The sequence below is a fragment of the Vulpes lagopus genome, chromosome 3 (genome assembly GCF_018345385.1).
Source record: "Vulpes lagopus strain Blue_001 chromosome 3, ASM1834538v1, whole genome shotgun sequence".
In the NCBI taxonomy this organism is placed as follows: domain Eukaryota; kingdom Metazoa; phylum Chordata; class Mammalia; order Carnivora; family Canidae; genus Vulpes; species Vulpes lagopus.
Window position 1 is genome coordinate 117,627,433 of NC_054826.1, and position 18,076 is coordinate 117,645,508.

The 18,076-nt window shown below is 43.0% G+C and overlaps 1 protein-coding gene across 5 annotated transcripts in view; it reads right to left on the minus strand.

Annotated features, from left to right (window-relative positions):
• Positions 1–490: 490 nt before the first annotated feature.
• The window catches only part of BFAR (bifunctional apoptosis regulator), a 31,027-nt gene continuing 13,441 nt past the window's right edge, over positions 491–18,076 (minus strand). For all 5 annotated transcript variants that reach the window (XM_041749431.1, XM_041749433.1, XM_041749432.1 and 2 more), the window contains 6 exons: positions 16,935–17,139; positions 15,655–15,824; positions 13,146–13,290; positions 5,476–5,649; positions 3,759–3,961; positions 491–1,842 (listed from right to left, as the gene is read on the minus strand). In XM_041749431.1, the coding sequence (XP_041605365.1) occupies positions 1,650–1,842; positions 3,759–3,961; positions 5,476–5,649; positions 13,146–13,290; positions 15,655–15,824; positions 16,935–17,139 (1,090 nt within the window). In that variant the 3' untranslated portion in view covers positions 491–1,649. The remainder of the gene's footprint in view (positions 1,843–3,758; positions 3,962–5,475; positions 5,650–13,145; positions 13,291–15,654; positions 15,825–16,934; positions 17,140–18,076) is intronic.

Here is an 18,076-nt window from a genome sequence, read left to right on the forward strand (position 1 = left end):
TCTGGCAACGAGAGGCGAGTCGGGGCCAGCCTGTGTGCTCTAGGCCTGGTCTCTGCCCTTCCTCCTGCCCAGCGCGCGTGTGGGTATGACTCTCATCTCTGAAGCAGGATGTGGGGATGGTGTGAGGCCATGTGGTGCAGGTAGGGGCACTGGGCTGGCAGTCTAGCTGGGCCCAGCCCCACCAGTGCCATCCAGCTTCCACATGCTCATCTGGAATGGAAAACAGTAACTGCAAGGCACCGGGCCAGGGACTTGCAAATATCCCATGGTGTCTCCAGGCCTGCCGTGCTGTTGGGTGACTCAGGGAAAACCAGGAGCCCCGGGGCCTGATGTGCCAACGCAGGAGGAAGGAGAGCACTCACCTTCCTTTCACCTAAGACACCTTAGGGTGGCTCCTTGGCTGGGGGACCGACGTGTCTCGTGGGTTGTGTCGGGCAATGCAGATTTTCTTCACTTTTTCTAAGCAATTATTTCTTCCTCTGTATAGAACTTTATATAAAAAAAAAATCTTTATTTTGCTTTCAAGTGATTTCTTCAAACTTTCAGACGCAAAGTTTGAGGGAGATCTTCAGAGGTCCAAAGGATTAACGGAGGGTTTGTGGAGTCACAACACAACACTGTGGATGCAAGCTTACCTCTGCAGGCCCATCTTCGGATGGCTCACGTTCACACCTGCTCTTTACACTGAAAGGAAATAAAAGGCCTTGCTTCATCTCATTCATATTTACAATTACAGCACTTGGTGTCATTATACTTGCGGCTTTATACAACAGAACAGGACAGTAGGATTATACAGTGCGAGGTCAATGTACAAAATGTTTCCTTGAACGAAAGAACTATAGCCTGGATACTAAATTCCTGAAAACAAAACAAACCAACTCCAAAACGATCATTTTAAGTGACACTGAGGCAGCTCAGGCCGATGTGAATTACTCTCCATTATTGCCCAACGTCCTACTCAATCCCCCCACCCCCACCCCACCCGCTCCCGGGCTGAGTTAGGATCCAAACTTGTAGCGAATACACAGAAAGCCTGTGTGACAGTCTGATGGCCATTCTAGTCTCAAACGGAATCCTTTTAGAGGTTTAACTCTGACAAACTTTCCAGTAAACTCTTCAATAATATAGAATCGTCCATAGGATTTGGGCTTTTCCTGTTATTTATGTGCAACTGTCTATGCCTATGACAGGATCTTCTTCCATTTTCCTAAATTTGCCTTAGATGGGCCTGACCCCACCAAGCTGGGTGTCACAGCTCAGTCTCGGGCTGTAACTCGCTCCAGGAGCCACTGTCAAGCGAGACTGCTGACCCGGCAGCCTTCTGACGATGCCATACTGCATCCTCTGGGGACCCCGGGACCTTGACAACCATGGTGGACGGGGCCTCCCAGGTGCTTGTGAGGAGGGCGGCTGGCCGGGAGGTGTTGCTGCTGTGTTGGCTGAGTTCTGGGACGTCAGTCCCTGCTGCCATGATGCCACAGGCAGAGGGAGAGAGGACCGGGTTGTAGCCTCTAACAAAGCAGCACCTTGTTCACGAGGTGTAGACACAGGAAGTCTGCTTCCCCTGCCCCACCCCCACCCCTACTCAAGCATCCGTGCTCAGATGTCAGTGAGGCTGGAAGAGTCCCTCAGGGCCTGGGCAGTGCCAGTCACAACACTTGGGTTTCCAGCTGTCGGACTTCCTTGACCACGAGATCAATGTTAATGATTGGGTTGAAGTACAGAGCCCAGTAAAATAAGCAGTTGCAAACAAACTGAGGAATGAGAGGCCAGAACATGGCCACGAAGAGCCCCTGTGTCGATACTTTCCAAAAATGGCTCCACATCCTCTGAGGCACGGTCCTGTGGAAAGAAGAGAAGCATCTGAGAGGTGGAATCGTGATGGTGTTCTAATGATGACGCCAAGTGCTTGGGCCCTGAGCCCTCTTCCAGTGCAGTCTGGCTGTCTGTGCTGCACAGACCCCTCCAGCCCTGCTGCCCGAGGCGTACCTTGGCCTGCCCGCCCATCTTTAACTCCCAGGATGCAGCCTGCAGGGTTGTGCTTGGTGCCGCACCACACAAGGACCCCCACAGCACAGCCCCACCTGCTTTGTCACTGGGTTACACTTGTGTGTATTTACTCTCCATATTTTCTCTGAGAGGCTGTAGGCCTTCAGAGTCCAGACTGTCTGTCTTCTTTACCAAAACATCTACAGCACCCAGCAGAGGGCTGGAGCAGAGGAGGGGCTCCATTAACTGTGCATGAATAAGTCAATAGGAGATTCTTGTCAGGGTTTGGGAACTATTTATAGGGCTATTACTGACTGACGAGGCCAAGAACTCTGAGTCATAGGATGTTTAAGGCTATAAGGATGCTGGTGTGTTACTTCTGCCTGTCTAGTAGCCACTCCCTTTCTTCTGGAAACACCTTCTGAATTTTCCTTCTGGATATACCCTTCTATTCTTTTCCATGTAGTCTCGGTGGAGCTGAAGCCACTCCCTGGTTGGGGGGTGAAGGCATATGCCTTGAGTCTGGTCAAGGGAAGCCTGGCATACCCTGCCCCATGTTATAGGTCCAGGTGGGCATGGGAGCCAAGCTGGGCCAATCAGAGCAAAGGAGTGTGAGCCTGGAGACTGTAAGTGCTATGGGGAAAGAAGTGCTCTCTCCCCACCAGGCTTGCTAAGCTGCTGAGATCTGGAGTGACCACGTGCCTTGTGTGAATAGAGCTGCCCGAGGCTGAACAACACAGAAAAGAACAGGGCTATGGAAGAGACAGGGTCAGTTTTGATGAGAGTCTCTGGGACCAGCTGTGCGGGAAGCTGTGGAGGGCATTTCTCTTGTCCAGAAAGCCAATTCAGGTTGGTTTTTCTATCACTTGCAGCCAAGAGTCCTGACTCTGGGACTGGTTAGCCCAATGCTCTCATTTTACGCATTAATCCAGAGAAGTTATTACTAGCCCAATGGGTGGCAGAGCAGGATTAGAACTCATGCCTACAGGATTCCTTGCCAGATCTCTTTATGCTCTACCACAGTGCCCCTTTCTTTATTTTCTTCTTCTTCTTTTTTTTTAAGATTTTAATTTATTTATTCATAAGAGACAAAGAGAAAGAGGCAGAGGGAGAAGCAGGCTCCTGTGGGGAGTCCAATGTGGGACTTGATCCCAGGACTCTGGCACCACAACCCGAGGCAAAGGCAGATGCTCAACCACTGAGCCACCCAGGCCTCCCCACAGCATCCCTTTCCTTAAAGTAGCCTCTTTTTCTCTCTTATGTATTCCTTTTTTTTTTTTTTTTTAAGATTTTTTTATTTATTTATGATAGAGAGAGAGAGAGAGAGAGAGAGAGAGAGGCAGAGACATAGGCAGAGGGAGAAGCAGGCTCCATGCCGGGAGCCCGACACGGGACTCGATCCCGGGACTCCAGGATCGCGCCCTGGGCCAAAGGCAGGTGCTAAACCGCTGAGCCACCCAGGGATCCCCTCTCTTATGTATTCCTTAATAAAATCCTTCACGCACACCCCCATCCCAAGGAAGTAATGGTATGTTTTACCCGCGGATAAGAGAGGTGGAGAAACTCATGAACAGTGAGCACCAAGAAAACTTCCCTGTCTCCAAACACCAGGAAGTTTGCCTATTTGCTGCTTAAGCAGTATTTCTAAACCAGAGCCCAAGGAGTGTCTTCAAGTTTCTATAATACTTCGAGGAGGACTCTTCTACCACTTGGTATGTCTTTCTCAGTGCCTGTTGTTCCAGCCACCTCCAACGTACAAACACACTTACTTCAGTTCGCTTCGTGACCAGATCCTCCAAAAGGAGAATAATTCCAGAACCGAGAGTAACATGGCATTGACAATGAGGAACCGTGACGTCCAGTAATGGACCTCCAGCCAGTCCCAAGCAAATTCAGCAATCAGCTGGTACGGAAGGAAGGAGTACTTGACAAGGAATTCTCTCCACTGCTTCCATGTGGGCTCTCTGAGATCCTTTACAATAACATAAAAATAAGCACAAGTGGACACACAAAATTGTGAGGATGGACTTTTATGGAAAATATTGTGGTCACCACGGTGAACTTCACATTTATGAAAACACACATTATCCAACAACCTAACTGAATGAGCTGAAATTTCCATCCATCAGCTCATCTTGTAATAAATAATCTTACACCAGATAAACGTTACCAAAGAAGTTGAACAGAGATGCTTATTATGTAACTGTGGAAGCTCAGAAGTAAAAATCAAAGCATGAGTTATAAATGATAAGGTTTGGCAATGAACTGAAATTAAACCATTTTTTGAACTTCTTCCTCAATGCCTGGGTAGCTCAAACAATTTCCTAAATTTGACATTTTAGCTGCAGTAGAATGCTAACAGATCATGGGAAAATTAAACATATACCTTGAGAAAGTAATTTTGGGGAAAATAAAAAACCTTAACGACAGATATTAGCAGATAATTAACCAGAGCATTTAAACAACACATGGAGGCATCCAGAAGGCTAATGGAAGCTCAGCAGGACCATGTACAATGGAGTAGGTATGAAGTATTCCAAGAAGAAAGTGAGCCTGCTGAGTGGGCAGGGGTCGCTGGGGCTTGTTATAACAAGCGTAGGGAGGTCTGTGTTCCTAGTCCAACGAGGGCAGGTAACAGCAGGAAACTGGGTAATTAGACAAACCCTGTGCATAGTGGCTAATCAGCAGGCTTTAAGTACATCCAAGGCTCAAGTCGGTCAGGCAGACACTTGACTCAAGTATTTTAAAAAGGGTCGCTGGAGATTTAGGAATTCTGTTTTAATATTTATGGGTGTGGATCATATATGACGATTCTTATAACCATGTGACTTTTGATTTAAACAGATCAGAGGGATGGCCCCAAGAGCAGCAGTGTAAAGGACATTACTCTAAAATGACCAACCTGACAAAGAGAAGTCACGGAGTAAGTGGGATCCACCAACAATTCTGAAGGACTCCATGGGTCAAACTGAAGACACAAAAGCGAAGGTGGGTAACAACCCCTCCCATTGGCCTGTGGTCAGCTGATGCAACAACTCTCATCAGCAAAGACAGCTTCCTTTTCAGAGGCCACCAGGATGGATGCTAACCCTGCCCTGCATTGGGACAAATAGTCATCCTTTGTGGATCCTCTTAACAGACAGATGACTAAGCTGTGAAGGTCCATTAATCTAACTCTTGGGCCATTTGGACCTACGCTATCTTCCTTTAAGCAAAAGCAATGCTGTTCTCCCTTCCCTTAAATATTCCAAGTCCAGAAGGTAGTTCCTCTTGCTATGCAATGCAGAAAATAAAACTGGCTTCTGGGAGTTGGGAGGAGTTGCCTTAGATGTTCTCTTGTAGGGTTTCTCCTTGCAAGGAACAAATGAAGGCCACATATGAAGCCACCATGCTGGCTCTTTCCTAACAGCTACAGCCATGTGTCCAATTCTATAACACACTGAGGAGTGAAAGAACAATTCCATTCAAGGCACTCTGCAGACCTACCAGAAGCTTAGTGAGGATGTCCTCCCCAGGACTGTCTTCTTGCAGAGGGCAGATGGTGTGGATGAATGGTAGGAAAGTGTCTGTGTAGTCAAACAGGTAGAGGTACAGCAGCCCGAGTCTTGGGGAGCTTTTGAGGGCATAGAGCAGGAACAGGGACCTGCCTGGGTTCACGGCCTGCAGAGGACAAAGTGGGTAAAGGGGCGTGTTACAACCATGTCAGCCAGCTCCCCATCCATGCTCCTTCCACAGTCTCACATCCTTTGCCATCAGCCCTTTTTGTGTGATTTGTACAAACGATGAATGAATGGATGAATGAACCAATGAATGGCAAGAAAAGGCCCAAATAATCCATCTGTTGGGCTATATTTAATAAGATCCAATCTTTCTCCGTGGCTTTGGCAAGGATTGGGGGGTGGGGCTGAGAAGCATACTCCTAGGTATGTTAGTAAAACTCAACCTTTTTGGAAAACAATTCTGTAAATCGTATCAGAGTCTTAAAAATGTTTAATTTAGGGGTGCCTGGGTGGCTCAGTTGGTTAAGCATCTGACTTGGTTTCAGCTCAGGTCATGATCTCAGGGTCATGAGATCAATACCTGTGTTAGGCTCCATGAAGCCTAGGCATGGAGCCTGCTTAAGATTCCCTCTCTCCCTCTTCCTCTATCCCCCCACCCCCGCTAGTGTGCGTTTAATTTAACCAATGTATTAATGGGCACCATTTAAAATAAAATTAATCAGAAATACAGAGGCTTTATGCACAAAATGTTTAGTGCTGCATTGTGTATAATGGAGAAAGTGGAATCTGCGACCTAAACAATGAAGTTACAGAAGATGTTTTAGCACAGAATTCATACAGCCACTGAAAAACGAATGTGGGAAGTTTTGGGTAATGCTCATGTTATAGTGTTAGGTGAAAAAAGAGTCAAAGATGTGTAGCAATCTGATCTTCCTGCTGCCAGCCCCAGATAAGCCAGACCGCCTTCACATCCATTCCCAGAGAAGCACCTGGCTCACAACAGATGTATTTGTAGAATGAATATATAAACAAAAGGACCACAAAACTACACACAAGTTCTCTGGGAGAAAAGAGAGTAAGATATAATGTTAGCCATATTTGGTTCTCAGGTGGGACTATGGGTTATTTATTTTCATTTTTGTCACTTTTGTAAATTTTCCTATAAAATGTGCATTTATATTTTTCCTGATTACAAAAGTAACTCAAAGTGACTCAGTTTACTTGATGCTAGTAAGCATCAAATAAAATGGACAAAAGGTATGAATGGGAAAAAAAAAAAAAGGTATGAATGGCTACTTCACCAAAGAAGATATAATAAGGATGCATATAAGCACATAAAAAGATGTTATCATTAGTCCTTAGAGAAATGCAAATTGGACCAGTACGTTAGCACCACGCACTGATCTGAATGGGAAGAAGTTGGGAGCAGGGCTCAACAGAAGGGCAGGAGGTGGTTTTGGGGAGTGATAGGTTCACTACCTTGATCACAGTGATGGTTTCACAGGTGTTTACAATATGTCAAAACTTGTCAAACTGATGAATAAAGGAGATGTGGTATATATATATGAAATGGAATATATATTCAGCCATAAAAAAGGATGTTGTCATTTGCAACAACAAGGGTGGAGCTAGAGTATAACGGTAAGTGAAATAAGTTAGAGAAAGACAAATACCATACAATCTCGTTCATAAGTGGATTCTAAGAAACAAAAAAAAAAAAAACAAAAACAAAGGAAAAAAGAGACAGCCAAAAAACCAGACTCTTACCTCTAGAGAATGCATTGGTGGTTACCCGAGGGGAAGGGATAGGGGAATGGGTCAAACAGGTGTCAGGGATTAAAGAGCACACTTATTTTGATGAGCACTGAGTAATGTATGGAATTACTGAATCATTATTGAATCACTAAGATAACACTGTACGTTAATTATACTGGAACTTTAAAAAACTTATCAACTGGTACACTTTAAATATGTATATGTCAATTACAGCTCAAAAAACTATAAAAACACATTCACGTTATTTGATGCTATTAATGGCTTACTATGAAGTTTTAAGAAAAGAGTCCTTCTCTTTAAAGATTCACATTGAAGTATTTAGGGGTGAAATAATATGAAGTTTGCACATGCTTTACTATAAGCCCATACATTGGGCGTGTGTGGGGGTATGGGTAGAGTATTATATAATAAGAATGGCCATAGTTAATACTCATTGAAATTGGGTGTGTGTACACTCTTCCCTCCATTTTTTATGTACCTAAAATTTCCTGTAGTGAAGATTTAAAAAGGTCCATCTTAGGTCTGGGATAGGAAAGGTACAAGAATACCTTGAACATCTTATTGTGTAAGAAAATAAAGTATCTGGACAGCAACAGGCAAAAGAATGAAACTGGACCACTTTCTTACACCATACAAAAAAATAAATTTGAAATGGATTCCAGACCTAATGTGAGACCTGAAACCGTAACAGTCCTAGAAGAGAGCACACAAGCAGTAATATTTTTGGCATCAGCTGTAGCAATTTTTTTCTAGATTAGGTCTCCTGAGACAAAGGAAGCAAAATAAAAAACAAACTATTGGGACTACATCAAAACAAAAAGCTTCTGCACAGCAAAGGAAACAATCAACAAAACTAAAAGAAAACCTAGGAGAAGATATTTGCAAATAACATCTGATAAAGGGTTAGTATCCAAAATATATAAAGAACTGATACAACTCAACACCCCAAAAATGAATAATCCAATTAAAAATGGGCAGAAGTCTTTTTTTTTCTTTTAAAGATTTATTTATTTATTTATGATAGACAGAGAGAGAGAGAGAGAGAGAGAGAGGAAGAGACACAGGAGGAGGGAGAAGCAGGCTCCATGCCGGGAGCCCGACGTGGGACTCGATCCCGGGACTCCGGGATCGCGCCCTGGGCCAAAGGCAGGCGCTAAACCGCTGAGCCACCCAGGGATCCCCGGCAGAAGTCTTGAATAGACATTTTTCCAAAGACATATACAGATGGCCAACAGACACATGAAAAGATGCTCAACATCACTCATCATAAGGGAAAGGCAAATCAAAACTACAGTAAGATATCACCTAACAACTGTCAAAATGGCTAAAATTAACAACATAAGAAACGACAGGTGTTGGCAAGGATGTGGAGGAAAAGGAGCCCTCTTCCACTGTTGGTGGGAATGCAAACTGGTACAGCCACTATGGAAAAGAATATGGAGGTTCATCAAAAAGTTAAAAATGGAGCTACCCTATGATCCAGCAATTGCAATACTAGGTACTTACCCAAAGAATACAAAAATACTAATTTGAAGGGATACATGCGCCCTGAGGTTTATAGAGCATTATCTACAATAGCCAAATTATGGAAGTATCCATTGATTGATAAATGGATAAAGAAGATGTGATATATGTAAACAATGGAATATTACTGAGCCATAAAGGAATGAAATCTTGCCAATTTGCAACGACATGGATGGAACTAGAGGGTATTAATAAGCTAAATGAACTAAGAGAAAGATAACCGTATGATTTCACTCATGTGGAAGTGAAGAAACAAAACAACTGAGGGGTGCCTGAGTGGCTCAGCTGATTGAGCATCTGATTCTTGATTTTGGCTCAGGTCATGGCCTCAAGATGGTGGGATCAAGCCCTCATATCATCAGGCTCTACACTCAGCAGGGAGTCTGCTTTCGATTCTCTCTTTCCCTCTCCCCCCACCTCATGTGCACACTCTCTCTCAAAAAAAGGAAGAAGAAGAAGAAGAAAGAAGGAAGAAGAAGAAAGAAGAAAGAAGAAAGAAGAAAGAAGAAGAAGAAGAAATAATGAGAGAATTATAACATCACTATTTTGCAAGTAAACAATCAATGATCATGGTGGCTGCTACCACCAGAAAGAGACAATTAGACATTATGAGCCTCTTGATTCTTGATGGAAGAAAACACCACCACATATGATGGAGTCTTGCTGAATACCTAAACCAATGCAAGCTTCTAGATTTAACTACTGGATTATGGGATATACAGGGGACAGAAGAGCCTGTCAGGTGACATCACAGAGAGGCAGTCAGCTAAATTTAGGATGTGGGACAACTGGGACACCTGGGTGGCTCAGTGGTTGGGTGCTGCCTTTGGCTCAGGTCATGATCCTGGGATCTGGGATTGAGTCCCACATCCGGCTCCCTATCGGAGAAAGAGAAGGCCTGCTTCTCCTTCTGCCTGTGTCTCTGCCTGTCTGTCTCTCATGAATAAATAAATCTTTGAAAAAAAATTAAGGATGTGGGAAAATTGCAGACAAAACTATCTGGTTTTGTCAATGAATAAATGCAAGGTGACAGAGGGAGGGGGAATCCATACACTACAAGAGACTTAAGAGACATAATAACCAAATGCAGAATTTGTTTAGAACAAATGACCTGGAAGAGAAAAAGATGTAGTACTACATTTGATTATTGGCAAGTTATCTGATATCAGAGAATTGAGTTTTGTTTTAAAATTTTCTTAAAAGATTTTATTTATTTGAGAGAGAGAGAGAGAGAGAGAGAGAGAGAGAGAGAGAGACCACAAGCAGGGGTGGGGGCAGAGGGAGAGGGAAAAGCAGGCTCCCTGATAAGCAGGGAGCTCAGACATGGGGCTCGATCCCAGGACTCTGGGATCATAATCTGACCTGAAGGCAGACCCTTCATTGACCGAGCCCCCCAGGCACCCCTAGTTTTGTTTTTAAAAGAGTCTTTACTTTTTAGAGATGCACAATATTTAACCTATGAAAAATAAGGTATCTTAGATTTTCAAAATAGTCAGGGTGGGGGTAGGTGGGGTGGTATCACTGGAATAAACATGATCATAAGCTGCTGTAGCTGGTAAGGGTACACAGCAGTTTTGTACTATTATCTTGCTTTTGTGTAAGTTTGAAGTTTTCTATAGTAAATATCTTTGCATCCTAACTTAGGTGAGAAATAAACACGGGAGTAGTTCTTCATTCCAAATGTTTCCCAAGGGGGATCCCTGGGTGGCTCAGTGGTTTAGCGCCTGCCTTTGGGCCAGGGCGTGGTCCTGGAGTCCCACCCCGCGTCAGGCTCCTGGCATGGAGCCTGCTTCTCCCAATGCCTGTGTCTCTGACTCTCTCTCTCTCCCTCTATCATGAATATATAAATAAAAAAATCTTTAAAAAAAAAAGTGTTTCCATATATATATTAAAAAAAAATTTTTTTTTAAATCTCCTCTTAAGGAGCCTTTTAAAAGCTCTTTTTCCTCTATAACCCTGCCCCCTCCATGAAATGCTAAATACCACAGATAGACTATAAATCTGTTTATGTACTGTGGTCTTTGGAAGGGAACAAATCATAATTTAAGACTTTTATTTTCTACCCCTCACCAACCAATCGCCATAGGGGCGATACTGTTCTTATTGGACATGCGAGATCTAAAGGAGCACTGGCCCTAGAAATCAAGTCTGAGTGTGGCCAGCCACATCATGGTCAGGACCAGAGAAAGGGAGATGACCAGGCGACTTATCTGTGGGTCCAGTATCAGTGTGAGTGCTGAACCAGTAGAGTGGTTGGCTACTTCCTATCGGAGAAAGAGAAAAACCAACCACCCGGTAAGGTGGTTACGACAGCACTTCAGCAGGGAACGGTTTCTTTCATGTCTAATGAGAACAGGAACTGTACCCAGACACTAAGGCTGGTAGGATCTTATCACATACCTTTTGACCTTCTAGTTAATTGGCTAATTGTCACATGGCCAACCTCAGGGTGGGGCTGGCAGCTCAGATGATGTGAAGGAGCCGCCTGATAAAATTTGCCTGCTTTTACCCTGGGTCCAGAATTAAGTTCCCATTTGCTCTGGTTCATATTAAGATTGCTTTTACGGATTTTGAATAGAGGGCCAACAATAATGGGAACAACAACAAACCTACCTGACGACCTCCATGCCTATTCTTCAAAAATTCTGAAACTAGAGTTATAATACATCTACATAGTCAACACAATGTTTTCCAAATGGCCCCCAAGTGTATTGATAAATCTCCCTTCTGTCCAAGTCTCAATCCCCAGATGAAAACATTAACAACAGTCTGTGTATGCTTCTACATATATTCCACGCATATGGCAAACATACAGATACAAATGTGTGTATTTTCCGAACAGTACAACTGCCTTCCTTACTGGCACACCCAGAGTCACCACCTTCTACCTTTGTCTGTACACATCTGGGTGGCACCCTATTTATTTAACCTGTTCAAATGATGGGCACTTAGCTGGTTTTCCATGTGCTGCTATTACCAACGATGCTGTGGTGAATGTCTCATTTAATGACATGGGGGCTCAAAGTTTAGTTTGTACTGTGACTTTATGAAGTCACTTACCGAGGAGGAGACAGGCACACGGGGCCTGGGTGCCTGCTGGTGTTCCACAGCGAGTGTGCCCTAGAGAAGCCCAGGAAGGAGTGCAGCCAGCCCTGCCCTTGAACCCCAGACCATGCTGCCTGTGCTCCAAGTGCAAATCAAAGAAGTGAAAGTGTAGATCACGGGGTAGGCACGATTTAAATGTTAATAGTTATTGATAAACTGTTCTCTGAGCAGACTGCACTATATTTAGGATCCACAGAACATATGAGTTCTCTTTCCTCTTATGATGTTCTTATTCTGGACAAGATCATAGAGGGGAAAACAATGCACTTGCTTATTTTAGTTTGCGCTTCTCTAATTATGGTTGAACATTTTTTTCCCATGAGCTTATTGGTCATTTGTAATTATTTTTCTCCATGCTGTCTTTTTAGGATATGTAAGTCGGTATATATTCTAGATATTTTATATTTTATTATAAATTTATAAAATTTATATTTTATTATAAATATTTTATATTTTATTATAAAATAATATATTCATTTTACAGTACAGTATATGCTAAATCCTATCTGTGGTGCAGTCACAGTGAAGAATAATTTATCAATACTTCATAAAGCTGAAGATGTGTATTGCCTGTGACCTAGTAATCTTGTTCCTCAGTATATACTAGAAAGCGTAAGAACTTCCAAAGAATTTCCACAGCAGCACTGTTTCCAGTAGCAAAAAATGGAAAGAATCTCAGTGTTCACTGACAGGACAATGCATCAACTATCATATGCTCAAAAAGAGAAAATGAGTGAACTGGAGCCAGAGGGGTAAAGGCTACTTGCAGAAGGACATGCTCTCAGTTCATGCCTCCTCTGTTAAGGTTGAGGATTTGTAAAAGAATGCTCCTAGTGTGTGCGTATGCACACCCATAATACAAGTAGGGAAACATGGCCGATGGGGCCCCCCAGCTCTGCTGTAGGAGCATGGTACTTCTGGAAAGAGTGGGGAGCTGTGGGCTTCGGTTGTGTCTGTGATGTTTTCCCAAGGAGTGGATATGTAAATGACGGAGAGGCTGTTCTCTATATTTTCCTCAATTAAAAAAACAAAGAGGGCAGCCTGGTGGCTCAGCAGTTTAGCGCCGCCTTCAGCCCAGGGCCGGATCCTGGAGACCTGGGATCAAGTCCCACACCGGGCTCCCTGCATGGAGCCTGCTTCTCCCTCTGCCTGTGTCTCTGCCTCTCTCTCTCCCTCTCTGTGTGTCTGTCATGAATAAATAAAGAAAATCTCAAAAATAAATAAATAAAAATAAAAAAACAAAGAGTTCACCTTATATTCCCAGAGATTTTGGGGGGGCTTCACACCTAGTGCTTTGACACGCTCCAGTTCCAGAAGGATGGCTCTTCTGTGGCTGCTGTTTTCTATGGTATATGGCGCCCTTGAAAATTCTTCCTCTGTCAGAGTTAAAAGCAACCTGTGGGGGAGGGGTAGCAGTAGGAAGAGATTTCTTCTGAGATTTTATTCTGGAGGCAAACTTCACACTGAGGATTGCATTCTATCAGCATAAGTACTTCAGGCTTGAGTAAGGTAAGACACTCAGTATATGAACTAACAGTAATAACAGCAAACAACTGAATGCTCAATGACTCTTGGAAACTACTTCCATGAGTCATCACTGATTCATTTAACAATTCTGCCCAGTAGATGGCATGGCCATTTTGTGGCTGAAAAAATGGTTTGGAGGAATAAAGTGGCTCAGCCAAGGCACACCCTGGTCTCTTCTACTCTTAACCTCTGTTCATCCAGCTATGCAGTCTAACCTTTCACATACTGCAAAATGTATGTGTACAGAAAAAAAAAAAAAAGGAAAGAAATCCAATAAAACGTTACAATTTTAAGAGTAGCTGTTTTAGGATAGTAATTTAAGAAAAATAATTGTAGATCCCTTGTCTGAGCCCATTCATCTGAAAACAACTCCACCTCAACAATAATTCATCGCTAAAAACACCCTTGTGTACCAGCAAGGAGGCCAGCAGGAACACAACCTGCTGTGTTGGTGGAGGAATGTAAGTTGATGTCATTTTGTGGGTAATTTGGAAATATTTATCAAAGTTGTAAAGGTTTAGCGGATCTCTGGGTGGCTTAGCGGTTTAGCGCTTGCCTTCAGCCCAGGGCGTGAACCTGGTGACCTGGGATCGAGGCCCATGTCCGGCTCCCTGCATGGAGCCTGCTTCTCCCTCTGCCTGTATCTCTGCCTCTCTCTCTCTCTCTTTCTCTGTGTGTCTTTCATGAATAAATAAATAAAATCTTAAAAAAAAAAAAAAAAAAGAAAGTTGTAAAGGTTTATTTCCTTTGACCCAGAAATTGCAGTTCTAGAAATCTATCTTCTGGAAGGAAGGCAATTATGCAAACATGTATTAACTAGGTAGAGAAGAAAAAAATTATTTTAACCACAATTTGGGAGAGGTACTAATTCTTACAAAAACCAGATGATTCAAGTGGGAGCATTTGGCTTTCCTGTCCCGGGGGAAAACATGACTGGGGTGGGAAGCCGGCAGTCAGGCAACCTGGCAGGGAGCAGACAGCCGTCTGGAACAAGTCGATCAGCGGCAGTGGCTGCTCTAAGCACTGCGTGGTATGCCAAGTACTATCCCTACACATTCTCTTTGAGGAAGGAAAGACCCCAAGAAAGATGGACAGTGCTCTGGAAGAGGGCGTGGGGATATGTTGATAGGCAGAAGGAGGCCTCCCCAGGGCCTGACAATTCGATTCGGGAGTTCCTTGTATTAGGGCATTTGCTACTACATTGCTTGGAATTGCCTAGAATAGGAAAAAGGAAGCAACTCAGATTTGTTTTGGTAGAGATGAATTAAACAGACTCCAGTATACATGCATATATACACATACATATGCATATACATACACATACAGATAAACATAGGTCTGTGTTTAGTATAATAGTATTTTCAAACAAATAAATAACATACATTTATATGTATTTACGTATAAACACATAAAAAAACCTGGAAAGATGTCCAGAAAGATGACAATGGCGGTTTTCTCTGAAGAATAGAATTATGAGGGTATTTCACTTCCAACACCCTCTAGTTCTACATTCTTATTTTTAAATAACCAGCAAATATATGTTCCTCTTATAATCAAGAAGCAACAAACAAAATGTCAGTAACATAAAATGATTCAGCTGTTTTGGAAAACAGTTTGGCAGCTACTAAAAAAAGGTAAACCTAAGGAGTTACTTATGACTGAGCAACTCCACTCTAAGAGAGCATAAGAGAGTACTGAAAATGCAGGTCTATACAAAAGCTGGTATGCCAGGGGATCACGGCAGGACTATTCCTAACAGCCCCCAAATGCAGTCAGCCAGAACGTCCACCAACGAAAGGACGCATAAATAAAATATGGCACAGCCACAAACTGGAATATCACTGTGCCATAAAAATGAATGAAGCACTGACACCCGTGACAATTTGGATGAGCCTTGAAAATGTTCTGGGATGTCAAAAAGTGAGACCCAAAAGGTCAATTCCATTCATAATAGATATCCTAAACAGGCAAATCCATCGAGAGGGCAAGTGAAACGGTGGCTGCCGGGGAGTGGGAGGGGGTCATGAGGGCTGATGGTAAAAGGGTAGGTAAGAGCTTTCTTTTTGGGGTGATGAAGATGTTCTAAAACTACTGGTCTGTGGTGATAGCTGCACACATCTGTGACTATATTAAACATCATGGCCTGTACAATTTAACAGGTGAATTTTATAGTATGTGGGTTATATCTCAATAAAGCAGCTTAAAAAAAGTGTCAGAAGACCTTGCTTCTTACCTTCCATTGACTCTTTCTGCTAAAAATCGGTCTCTGTAGAGAGAGGCCCAAGGGCCCAGCTGCTCCAGCCAGAGGACCACTTCTTCTGCTGTCCATTTGGCCACAGCCTTATGGACCAGGAGGTCATGCTCAGATTCCCTGCTGCTCCAGTGATACACAAGCAGGACCACCTGGGCAAAGGGAAAGCTCTTAACACACAGAAAGGTCAGAGATGCCAGCTCCTCAATATGTGAGTGTGGGGCAGGGGCAGGAAGAGGCTGAGGATGGAGGGAATGGTGGCAAGCCGGTGCAAGGAAGCATAGCAACACCACTGCCACAGATGGCTGGGCAGCAGAAGTCTCACTGGGATCCTCTCATTGCCAGTGGGGGCACCCTAAGGGATCAGCACCCTAAGGGACTGGAACAGAACTCACTGAAGAGCATCTGGAGGCACTGTACCCTTGACTCTAACATCTTGGCTGATTTAATGGACTTATGTTCCTTTTTTGCTGGAAAATTTGTAATCTTGAAATTGTTATAGCATGTAACTGAAAAGAAAATAGTAGTCTCCGGATGCCTGTGTGCCTCAGTGGTTGAGCATCTGCCTTCAGCTCAGGGCGTGATCCTGGTCCAGGGATCAAGTCCCACATTGGGCTCCCTGTGAGGAGCCTGCTTCTCCCTCTATGTCTCTGTTTCTCTTCTGTGTCTCACATGAGTAAATAAAATCTTTAAAGAAAAAAAAAAAAGAAAGCAAGAAAACAGTCTCTACATGGGATGTTAGTAAAGTGCTGGGCTTGAAACTTGACCATCAGGGTGGACATGGTCTTGAATTCCAGTTCTAACACCTTCCTGCATCTGTATTCTTACCTTTAAAATGGGAATAATAGGGGCTCCTGGCTGGCTCAGTCAGTAAAGCATGTGATCTTGATTTTGGGGTTGTGAGTTCAAGTCCCATGCTGGGCATGGAGTTTACATTAAAAATAATGATAACAATAAGAAATAAACAGATAGAATGGGAATAATAATGGTGGCTATTGCAGAGGTTAGGAAGAACATGAAACAGAATAAAGCTAACAATAACTGGGCTCTGAATATCACATTATCTACTTGAGTATGTAGCATGCTGGAAAAATCATACAACCCAGCAGATCTCCAGGCATGCAGTGAATCATCACATGCAGGTATGCCATCAATTTCAACAGAACTGACTTAAAAAAAAAAAACAAAAAAACAAAAAAACCAGAACTGACTTCAGTGGAAACTGGAGGGAAGGGGGCAGAGAAACACAGTGATAAACTTACTGCCACACCAGTTAAAGCGGTGAGCACTCCGGAAAAGAATCCCCCACCTCTCTGCGGATTCACTCGGCCTGTGTTGGGAGCTAAAGGAACTTGATCATTCCCATATTTCTGAAAGGCTGCGAGACTCTGGACTATGTCATTATTCTGCTGAATGTCTTCAAATCGCATTCTAATGGCATCAGGAAATAATTTTTCAATGGCATCCCTATGAAAAGGAAAAAAAAAATCACAAGATGGTTGTTTGTCTAAATATACTCATAATGTTTAGAGGCCAAAATCAAACTAACATTCAATATTTAATAATATACAAGCACTTTCGAAGAACAGACAAGAAGGTCAGTTATGGCCCTGTTGATGACAGCAAAAAATCTGAAACAACTTACATGTCCACTGTTAGAGAAACGGTCAAATAAAACATGGTCTATTCACATGATGGAACACTACACAGTTCTAAAAATGAATTTACTGCTTATCACTTGTATCAAGATGGATAAATTTAAGACATACGTATCATTGAATAAAAACAGTAAACTGCAGAACCGAGTAGATAGTGCACAACTGATGTGAGGAAATACTTGCATTTCCTATTGATACATAATGTTTAAAACTATTTTTAAAAATCTGAAGAACACTGTGTGTTATGCTATATGTTGATAAATTGAACTCCAATAAAAAATATATACAAAAAAATCTGAAGGAAATCATAACTAAGTCATAGCTGAAATGACTGGGTGAAAAGGGAAGGAAAGATGGCAAGATGGGGAAGAAGAGGTCAAAGGGGTCTTTAACTTTATCAATACTAATTCCAATCTTTTAAAAGAAGATAAACAAATGAAGGTTTCTATGTATTGCTGATATTATTAAAAATTAATTCATAAAGAGGAAAGCAAGTAGAGTTGACTAGTAAGAGGGACATCATTAGGTCCTACTACAGAGCTCTCTTCATTTTCAATTACACATAATCAGAGAATCTTCCTTCAACATAAGATTGACCTTTAGGTTAACAAGGCTGACAGGTAAGAGCAAAGAGTTTGTCAATGTGTCTCAGATGAAAAAGAGCAGGTTAGGGACGCCTGGGTGGCTCAGTGGTTGAGCGTCTGCCTTGGGCTCAGGTGTGATCCCTGGGTCCTGGGATCTAGTCC